The sequence below is a fragment of the Belonocnema kinseyi genome, chromosome 7, assembly GCF_010883055.1.
Source record: "Belonocnema kinseyi isolate 2016_QV_RU_SX_M_011 chromosome 7, B_treatae_v1, whole genome shotgun sequence".
Lineage (NCBI taxonomy): Eukaryota > Metazoa > Arthropoda > Insecta > Hymenoptera > Cynipidae > Belonocnema > Belonocnema kinseyi.
In genome coordinates this window covers 115098068-115109563 of record NC_046663.1, presented here as the reverse complement: position 1 = coordinate 115109563, position 11496 = coordinate 115098068, and the positions used below count along the sequence as shown (strand labels likewise).

The 11496-nt window shown below is 34.0% G+C and overlaps 1 protein-coding gene across 2 annotated transcripts in view; it reads right to left on the bottom strand.

The window, feature by feature from the left end:
- Window positions 1–11115, bottom strand: part of LOC117176293 (sorting nexin-16) — a 22943-nt gene extending 11828 nt beyond the window's left edge. The window contains exons 1-4 of one of the 2 annotated variants that reach the window (XM_033366488.1): window positions 10930–11115; window positions 9914–10073; window positions 9471–9763; window positions 5796–6104 (exon numbers count right to left, since the gene is read on the bottom strand). In XM_033366488.1, coding sequence (XP_033222379.1) covers window positions 5796–6104; window positions 9471–9746 — 585 coding nt within the window. In that variant the 5' untranslated portion in view covers window positions 9747–9763; window positions 9914–10073; window positions 10930–11115. The remainder of the gene's footprint in view (window positions 1–5795; window positions 6105–9470; window positions 9764–9913; window positions 10074–10929) is intronic. The other variant, XM_033366487.1, reaches the window with a different exon arrangement.
- Window positions 11116–11496: the final 381 nt, after the last annotated feature.

Sequence of the window (11496 nt, the reverse complement as noted above, 5' to 3'; positions counted from 1 at the left end):
AAGCTATCTAAGGATGGTACTATAGAACGCCACCTCAAGGTAGGCCTAGTGGCGCCATCTCTTGGTCAGGCCGGAAACTTATCAATCCACCCTCGTAAACATGAAGTCCTCAATGCTGCGGTATTTCTACACCGTATCGCAGAGGAACTTCGTCTTCCATTTGATTCCAGTGACACTACACATGGCCTAGCATCCCTAACACCTTTGGTGCTCAAACGTCGTATGAAGGAAGCAGAACATTCGCTTCTACTAAAAGAATATGTTAATAACCTCCTTCATGGTAAAATCTAAGGCATTATACGCAGAGGAGAGCTATCTCTTGCATTAATTTCCCGTTCTTGCTTACCTTCTAGGATAGAACGAGCAGGAGTGAACGACGTACACGTTCCGTTTGTGTCGGGATTAGTTGGTTTATGAATCATGATCGCAGTTACTGGAGCCTACAACTTCTCACATAATCTCACAACTTTAGGACAAAGTTAGCTGCATAGTATGCTCATATAAAGAAATTCACACAAAGGGATCTTAAGAGATCTTACCCACAATCGCAATCTTTGCCAAAGGAAGGAATCGAGATCCACCATGAAGATCAGGTTGGATGAATGAATTCTAGCAAAGTAAGGTGCAAATTGGTTCGATTGACTCAATATAAGATAGAAAATAGTACCAGAAAGCTGACACACCATTTTAATAAAATCAACCACCCTCAGTACATTGAGAAATTCACACCAGCAAAAATTGGATGAGATTATAGACTCCCAGCGATCGAGACTTGATGTTCCTACTGTTATACTGCATTGGTAGAGGAAAAGGCGTGTGTTTTGGGATAAAACTAACAGAAGCAATTTGGATACTGTGTGATTCGAACTAGAGATAGCAAGAGCAAGCAATAATCCTGATATGGAGCTGACTAACATCACAGCTTCAGGTGTTTCCATGGTTTTGAAAAGGGCAAGTAACTGCAAAGCTCCGCGTCTGGACATATTGCACAACGTCTGATACAAGTACCTGACGAGTGTGCATCATGCGTTGCTAAGGTGCTCGAGTATAACATTGAACACCCAAATCTGATGCCAGGCTTTATGCTCAAAAGTACCACGTATATTCTGTCTAAAAAACCAGATGCTCAAAATCATTTGAATTTAGACCAATAGCCTGTCTTCTAGTAATTTATAAATGCCTTACAGCCATAATTGTAGATAAGGTATATTCTCACTGCGACGAGAATGAAATCCTAACAGAAAAACCAAAAAGATGTTTTGAAAACTTGCGGGGAATATGACCTACATTGCCCACGCATCATCGGCATTCTAAGTCGTGCGATGATGTTTTGGGGTACAAGAATCAAGTATTTTAATCATGGACAGCCAAGGATAACTAGATTAATACGCATCAGGACGGGCATCTTACAAGGAGACTCTTTTAGCGCACTGTGATTCTGTTTAGCGTTAAACGCATTGAGCAAAACACTAAATAGCATGTCTCGTGGGTTCCAAATACATAATAATGAGGATGGTCATCAAGTTACCCATTTTCCGTACATGAATGGCCTGATGCTATACGCTAGTTCGAATCAGGAACTTCAGGAAGTGATCGATGTCACAAAGCAGTTTTTCAATGATATCGACATGAAGTTCTGACTAGATAAATTGAGAACAGTGCGTTTAAACAGAGGAGAATTAGCGACCGCAGAGCTAGAGAACGATTTCGAGATTGACATCGAGACAATAGCTGAGGGCGAGTCATATAAATACTATGTATTCTCGAATCTAAGGGTATGCAACATACGATGGTTAAGAAGAGCCTAATGACTGCCTTAACTGCAAGACTCAGATTGATTCTGTTGAGTTAACTTAACCCTTAAAGCGCCCAACGTATCTAATAATTTCACGAAGCGCCATGTGGGGTCGTGGGCGATCCCAGCCGAAAAATTGCATGATGCAAAGATTGTGTATGTTATTTCAATTCAACAAAATTACTAGATTCTCTCCAACTATCCCTTCAGTGTTGAATCAAGGTTATATTGATGACAAAAATTTTGGTGCGCGTTATAAAAAAGAAATTCTTACAAAAAAGTGAAAAATTACTTTTTTCACGAAAAAAATCATGACTCAGTCAATGTTCAATATGTTTGCCTGAAAATTCAACCGGTAACTCTCGAAATATAGCTCTTCAAAATAAAAAAAAAAACTGTAATGTTGCAGCTCCGAAAAGTGGTATTAATTTGGGACTCTAACGTGGGCCATTTCATGAAAAGTGGAAGGAACGATTTTTAATGATTATTTCATTATTTTCTTATGTAATTTTTTTATTTTTGAAGAATAATCGTTGCAAAATGATCACAAATGAAAAAATAATGAATAATGAAAGCGCTATTTTCTACTGAACCAATTTCTGCACATGAATACCCGATGCTTTGGACACACTGGACGGTTGCACGAATAACAAGCCTCTTGGGCCTTGTTATCTTCTTTTCCACTACACATGCAGCTCTTCTTTCTTTCCTCGAGATATATTAGGAACAAGCGCTTGAAATAAAATCTGACAATTTTTTCAATACTACAACTCCCTTTCACTAGGACACACAATATTTTTCAAAAATAGAAATGAAAAAATTCTTCTGAAAAAATCACTAAGCGACATGTGGGGTCGTGGATGACCCCCAGCGAGACGGTGACTGCTTCCAACGAATGCCGAAGCTCAAATAATCTACACAGCTACTTGCCAATGGTATAGATTGGAAAAAGAAATGTTCAACTAATGCTGGAGGGCCCCACAGAATTCAAATGTTCAAAGGGGGCTTTGGTATAATCATACGAAAAAGAATTGGGGTTGCCCACGACCCCTAGGACATTTTAAGGGTTAACTCAGCAAATCAGAATAGAGCATTCAATATCTATGCCATCCCTGCCGTTACATACTCCTTTCTGCTCACCAAATGGTCGAACATCGACCTTGAACAAATAAATAGAACAATTCGCGTAGAAATGCCGAAATACCGATCGCACCACTGTAATTCTTGACCTTGATTTACGCTCTTAAATGTGCCCTCAAAGGAAGCCTTGGATATTGGGGAAGAAACAATAGAATAATTAGAAAAACAATGGGGCCAAAAAGCTATCCACGGCGAGCACCCCAAAACGTTAGATCAATATAAAAGGGATTGAGGCATCTAATATTTGGCTGAAAAGGGACTTTCTAATTTCATAAACGGAAGTATTCGTCATTGCGATTCAGGACAGGGTTGTCAGCACCACAAATGATTACAAACATGTGTTACTTTAAGATATGGTTGACCGGTGGTTGTCGCGTAATGGACTCCAATGAACAGTGTTGTACGAAGTCTCTTGCGTACATTTCCGTTCTTGCTTACCTTCTAGGACAGAAGAAGCAGTAGTGAATGACGTACATGTTCCGGTTGCGTCCGCAATGGTTTCTTTAAGAAAACATGACTGTAGCTTCTGGAGCATACAACTTCTCATAAGATTTTTGACTGAACTTTCTTTCTTATATATTTGTACGGTTTTGTAGCCCCGGGCACAAATTCTTATAGTTTTAATCGGGTGTCCGTCCATCCTTCGTACTTTTTGCTGGAGAGTAGAAGTACAGAAATGAGCAGAGGAAAAAGTGAGGAGGGAACGTGAGAGGAGGGGAAATATGGAAGTAATGGAGAGAGATAGGGGAAGAACGGAGAACAAGTAGAAGACAAGTCATAACCTTATTTAAAAAATAAACTAAACAATAAAATAAAGTAATTTAATTGCTTTCTCATAAGGGAGGTTTGTAATTAACTAAATTTTCAATTTTTCTGTCTCTTCAACATACAGTAAAAGTCCGATAACTGTCCAACTTCGGGGCTGTAGGGACAGAAAATTCCAGGAATTATGGACTTATCGGATGCCCCCATAAGTAGCACGATATTACGTGCGCGTATGCTAAGTCATGGGCGCAAATTATTAGCAAAATAGCACACGTAGTGGGTGAACCACAATTAGTGTATGTGCCGTACGTGTGATGAGGTTTTAAGGGGATCGTACACTTATCGGACGGCAAGTTATCGGACTTCCACTGTATCTTGAAAAGTAAAATAGATCGGCCATCTAGAGATAGCTTATTTTCGTTTAGGGATTAAAGATAAAATGTACCTTATTTATATGAGAAAAAATTGTTTGATATTCAAAATAGAAGAATCCGATATCTAGCGGATTTGTTCATGTCTTTGAGACACATTGATCGATCTATTCTTGAAACTTTTATGACCTAGTTTGAAAACTATTGAAAGTATCCAGTTATTATGGGAAAACCTCCCTTTAAGAGGAAGCAAAATTCTCATAAAATGAGCACAAATAAATACACCTGTATGTAGTGAATTTATCCACTGTACTTCGCAGCGGCATTGCAAATATGTAGAAAATAACATTTAAGGACAAAATCTAAAGGATTTAAGAATTTTATTAGCATCAAAAGCGATTGTAATTCAATAGATATCGAGTATCCGTCCACCCACCGTACTTTATGTTTAGGAAGGGAACGAGCGAAAGTAAAGGAGCATTAAGAAAAGTGTGGGAAGGTATAGGAGAGCGAGGAGAAGTGGTAGTAGGGAAAGGTCTGAGAAGAAAATTGGGGGCGGGTAGAAACCAAGGAAATTTATGTCACCATTTCTGGGACATTCGCCTCCAAATCTTAATGAGTTATTTTCAAAAACTTAAAAATTCTAAAATTGAAAAAAAAAAATAATTTACCTAACACTTATTTTATGTTTTTGAATATTTCATATTTCCATCAAGTTTTTGATGAGAACGTCCGCAAGAATACGTCGGTATGGAGTTACGTATAGGGATCTGTACCGGAATAAATTCCCGATATTTGAAGTTAAAGACGAACTGCGAAAAATCCAATATGAAACATACCTATTTACAGTTGTTTTGTGTACATGAATATTGTACCAATAAATTCAGTATAGGTCCTGGTATGAACCTCCATTCAACACCAAAAATAATAATGGTGACCCTGACTTAGAAAAACGCAAATATCTCCTAGATTAGAACCGCCCATAAGGGCTCTTTTAATGCAGATGCCCACAAATATTTTATTTTCATTTAAATTTGTAGAATAAGAATATTGAATATTTATTGTTAAGCTCTTTTAGTACTTTAAAATAAATATGTACTTTTTTAACTTTTTATCCCTACATTTAGAATAAATTATAATATTACAATTGTTATCGTAGAAGCGCATTAAAACAAAAATGCTTTAGTTTTGTATTCAAAAAGCAGAAATTGTTCTTCTAGAACACACAATAAAATGAAAAAATTGTTATTTTTAAATAATGATAAATTTAAATTCAATCGATATTTAAATTTAAAACATTTTGTTATCAGAATATATATCAAAACATTATATGAAACTCAAAAAATAGTAATATTTGTAAGAGTGATAAAGATAAAAAGATAATGATAATGATGATAATAATTTCAGAGGCATGCCTGTTTTATCGAAATGGCAGTTTTTATTTAAATGATAGCTTCAGCTTAAAGCAATACTTTTATAAATTGATAAAAACCTCATTTAAAACCTTTAAACTTTCCTTATAGACTTTCCACTACGTCACCGAGTTATTCTAATGCCAGTTGATTTAAAGTTTCTAAATTGATAAGATTTTAAACTTAGGTCACGATCTGGGAATGATTCCAGGCCAACCATCAATGTAGGTCAAGTAGTCTTCAAGATCAGCGATGGCGCAAAATAGAAGAAGAATCTAAGCCTGATCAGTGATAAATTATAATGATACTCACTCTAGATTCCTCGACAGTATCCGATAACGTGGGAGGTTCGTCAAGGCAAAAGAACTCTCTCACGCATGGCGTTGATAGGAGTTCTGAACTGTTTAATAATCCATTTACGAATGTTTGAAGGCCCCGTATTCGCTCTTCTAGAAAACTGGGTGCAAAGTTATCACCCAACCATTTCTTTCGAGGTAAAGTTAAATGAGAAATTGGAGCCTTTTGTCTTCGTAATTGCGTTAGCAGACGAAAAAAATCCGTGTATCGTCGGAAAACAAACCAACAGCCTCCAGTTTTCAACTCGACCCTTAGCTTATAAACCTAAAAAGAATTTAGATTTATTACTTAGAGTTTAGAATGTTCGATAGACAAGGTAATTATATCTTAAGTTTGAACTATCTGCATACGTTAAAGGTTCATCTTTGCGGTCAGCCTCCAAGGGTGTTACACTTTATTCTTATATACTTATCATGACTATTGTTTGGGATTTTTCAGTCAGGACATTGATATACTTTGGTATATTTTGATATACTTTGGACTTTGGATATAAATCATTTAAGATATTTTATAAAATAAAATAACAATCAGATCTGCTTCTCGATGCTTAATAATGAAAATTATACATTTATTATTGATTGTACCCTACCGAAAAGAATCTTTGAGCATACACTAAAAATTCTTTAGGTTAAAGAATCTCAAAGAAATTCTCCACAGGCACTCAGGTAGATATTTTTAAAGGTCCAGGAAGCTCGTTTAACTGGTCTGAAGGCTTTAAAATATCCTTTCCGAAATTGAAATAAGAATACGATCATAAATAACAAGCAGAGAGGCTATCTCAGTAGAGTAGCCGACACTCCAGGGTCCTTTGTTAAACTTTCGGATTAAAATTTAGAAGTAGATTTTTTTTAATTTCATAGCAAACAGCCTAAAACATAATAATTCGGAATCTATGGGTTTCGATGATTTCAGATATATAACTTTTTTTTAATGCTTAAAATTGGAATTAATAGAACGTTTCTCGTAAACGGAATGAGATACGCCAAAAAAGACAACATTTTTTAATTAAACTAGAAAATTGTATATCAGTATATAAGTTATAATTATAAATAAGTATAATGAGAAAATTCATCAATTAAAAGAAAGTGTTAATAATTTGAAGAGAAATTTAAAAAGGGAGAGCGGATTAGCCACGACCAACTACTGTAAATAACTCCAAATCTCTCAAACTATGTCCGAGACTATTTTGTTTCAAATCGACTTTGTTTATAGACACAAATGGGCCAAGCTATTTCGCTAAAGAAAACTCAGAGATTTCTTTCGGTAGGGTATAGTAGATTTTTGTCTTTTTTTTTTAATAAACACAATGTCCTGATTAGCCTAATAATACTTTTTAGTCGACCCTAATATATTCAATAATCTGCATTTATTAGTCGATGAAAATGGAAACAATAAACCCCGAGCCATAATATAAATGGAAAAATTGTTCTGTCACCGGATGACATAACAAAATTTAGGCAATTTAGAAAGTGATTAGACCATTTTTATCTAAAACTCTTTCTTTATTACTTGCTCTCTTTTTCATCCCAGTGGAGTTTAGAGAAGTTACTTTTTTCACAGATAATCTTGTTTAAAGTAGAGAAAACCAAGAACATAAATAAAAGAACCTAACAAAACATGTATGGCTTACTGTTTCTGTTAAGTAAATTAAAAAAAAAAAATCTTTGGAACCATAATATCTAACAAAATCAATTTGTGTAACAGAATTGCATAAAAAATCTTAAAGAGAGAAAAGTGCGATATTCCGTCTGGGGAAAATTTACGACTCGTAGGCATCCCAGAACCTTTTCCAACGTTTCTTGGAACGTTTGATTCGCGTTAATTATAAAAATACATAAAATACGTTTTTTTAAAATTAAAGAAAATTGAAATTTTCCATAGTGATAATCTCGATATCTCGAAAACAGTGAGAGACCATCACTTTTCCCCACCAGATTCGTGTTCAGCATGACAAAATACATAAATTATGTGAATTGAAACAAAATCACTGGTATCGGCCTTTTATGCAGTTTTATAAAAAAATACTTGTAGAATGAGGGATACGTTACGTAATGGTATTTACTCATATTTAATCGAATTTTATTTGATACCAAGCAAAGACAAAAAATTAGAAAATAGAATATTGTTGGAGAAATTACGCCTAATAAAACCCAGTAATTGAGATTATTACTTCACCAAACATAACTCAATTCAACTTTTCGTTTTTATCCATAGAGAGTTAAACATCTTTCGAAACCATATTCGCAAGATAATATTATTGAATAATATATTCTATTCAATAATTATAATCAAACATTGCAAAATAGCTTTAAATAAATAAATTTGACTTTTTATACAGCAATAAGTTCAGAAGTAAAAATAATTTACATTTTATATATAAAAAGAAAACCAAAATGTTTGAGATAAAATATATGTAACTGACATTAGTTTCAAAAACAAAGCGATTTTTTTCTGAATATGCAGAATTCCTAAAAATAAAACCAAGAATCAAACAAACAAATTTGGACAACCACCTATTTTGGACAAAAATAAAAGAGGAAAGACAAATTAGAAGGCAAATGGACTATTAGACGTTGAATATGATTTTAAATTTTATTTCATTATCATTTAAATTTCTTGAATTTTAATTATTTTTTTATTAAATTACATAAGCACACAAAAACATAAAGTGGCTTGGCCGCTGAAAAGGACTACCATACTCATATTTATGTATACGTGCATAAGAAAAGCTTGATTGGGTGTCTCTTTCGCTAGCGTAAAATAATAAATCTCCATTAAAATCATTATTGCAGTATGTTAAAACTTTACCTCATAGATTTCTCTAATTATTTTTTCAGGCAAAAATATATTTCTTCACGTCAATCGAAGCTGCTACAATCTCTTGGTCTCAAAAAGAAACAATAGAAAATCGGAAGCAATATCGACAAAATTTGCCCTTAGTGGGCCTAGTAGGCCTAGCCTAAATAACTGTAGATTATTTGCGGATTCAATCGTCTAGTTTGAAAAAAAAATGGCTAGCTTAATAAGTGAAAAAGGAAAAAACTGTGATTATTTATTATAGTAACCCTGACAGTGAAGACGTAATTTTGATTTCATTGATTCAATTACTTTTTTGTAATTCTTTATAAAACCTTTTTTCTGTCGGGTGCTCCGCTCCCTACACCTTCTAATGCTCTTCTAACAAAAATAGTATAAACGTATAAAGATGGGCAAAAGGATGCATAGAACCATATAGAGCCATTTAGAAATATAATAAATTCTATAAGGCTCTATATGGTTCTATGTATATATCGGTTTGTCCACTTTAACAAGTTTCTATAAGAAATTGAATAGAGGGACGCATTCGTTGCTCATTATGTCATGTTCGGTTCGCTAAATCCGAATCTGGTGTGAGATATGCCTTATTACGTCAGATTTTAAAGAAAAATAACGATTTTGGCCATTATTTGAAGAAAAAACTTAGCGTGACGTTCTATAAATTTATAATACGACTCGCCTATCTTGAGCCGTGACAGGTTTTTGCTGTGCCTACGCTCACTCACCACTTTACCCCAAAAACATATAGGTATGTTGATGTGGTTCAGTGGCCATGACACTTTTATTTTTTTGTGAGCCTGTGTTATTACTAACTGTAAATCTGGCCCTTTCTTCCATAACCTCGTATCCTACAATAGGTATCCTTAAGTCTTCAGCTAAAAGTGATCCCTGGAAATTTTCTAAATTTCCATTCGAATTCGCTTCTTCTGGATAATTGAAGCTTTGTACTGTAAAGGAATTAGAATGTCCAGATCCATCTGAATCGGGACTATCGAGAACCCGAACTGTTCCTGCTTGTGAACTCTTCGTTTTACTAATAGCAAGTGTCACCTCGCTAACGCATCCCACGCCGGATTCTGAGCTGGACATTTTGCTACCGGATAAACCTTCAATCATAAAATAATAACAATCAAAAAATGTTTATGGAATCTACGGCTTATAATTTTGATATTGGGGCATATAAGTATACTATTATAGATTATGTAATGCAATATATACTGGAAATTGGAATTAAAACATCTGAGTTTATGTCCTACCGAGAATTGCTGATCATGGAATGTGGCGATATGTGGAGCAAGAGAGGCGGTAACACTTTAGCGGGACCAAGGAAATGCTCGAAACCCGTCATAATTCCAACTTCCAGTTTAATAATATTCAAATCGTAGTCCATTAGCCCCACACATATATCATAAGTAACTAAATAATACAAATAGAGCGATAAAAATAAAGGAAAAACGACGAAAAGTAAATCCATAAATGCTTTAATCATAACAATTGTAACATTTATTTCCTTTATTAATAGCAAAAATCCCTGTAAGCAAACATGGAAAATGATAGAAAAACTTATGTCGAAAAATGTAGAATCTTTAGAGGCAGGAGATATTCTAAAGAGAACTTTCAACTGCCCAAAACTTAAATTTCGGATAATAAAATAAGTTGCTTCTATAATGAAAAATAAGAAAAAACAATATTTGTATTCAATAATTAATATCATTTGACAATCATATATGTGACACTACACGAGGGCACATTTCTAACATGCGCAATTTCAAGTTTGCAACGTGCAAAATTGGTCTAGTTTAAATTATGTGTTTTATACATATATACTTTAAAAATGTATATCCGGCAACAAGTTTCGTTTCCAAACTTGCAAGGTTTCTAAATTTGGAATGTTTTGCAATTAGAATATATAACAAATTTAAATACTTAATATTATTGTAGATTATTGCAAATCGTATGTGAAACTTATATGCAGTGTTATTTTCAGATAACTTATATTCTATCACATGAACAATAAAATATCTTTTTATATTTTAACTCAGTTGAGTAGGTATTACATTATTGTATTTGTATTATATTGTAAATGAATAGTTAAATATTCTAAATGGAAGAATTCAGGCAATTCCGATTATTCATAATAATATACAGAAGATTAACATTAAAATTAATTTTCATATAAACCTTAGAATCTTTGACAGAGAAATAAAATTATGTGCGTAGTATGATAGAATGTAACTAATTAAAAAGATGAAAAAAGGTCACGAATTCTAACCTCAATTGGGTCAACAATTCCTCTTGAAAACTACAAATACGAGTTTCTGAATTGGCAATTAAGAATCACACAATATAAAAGACCTTTTACAAAAGTCTGAATAAATCCTACATTTTACTAAAACATTTCAAAACCTCAGTTATTTAATAATTTAAGCACAAAAGACACAAAAGTGACAGCTGTTGCCGGATATAAAATATATATATGTGTGTGTGTGTGTGTACTAAAAAAAATCCTTAGGCTCGAAATTATGAGTTTATATTGTTTCGTGGAGTTTATGGTTTATGAACCGTTGGCGCTGGCTGTTAAAACTGGAGTTGGAAATAGAAAAGAAAGAAAATCGAGCAAGTGGCCATGTCTCTTTCTATGAAGCGTGATCAAGTTCTAGTGAAGCAGTAGGCTCCGATAGAATTCTCCGCATGCACTCAGGTAGATATTTTTAAAGGTCCAAGATACTCGTTCAAAATGGTCTAAAGGCTTTAAAATATCCTTTCCGAAATTGAAATAAGAATACGATCATAAATAACAAGCAGAGAGGCTATCTCAGTAGAGTAGCCGACACTCAAG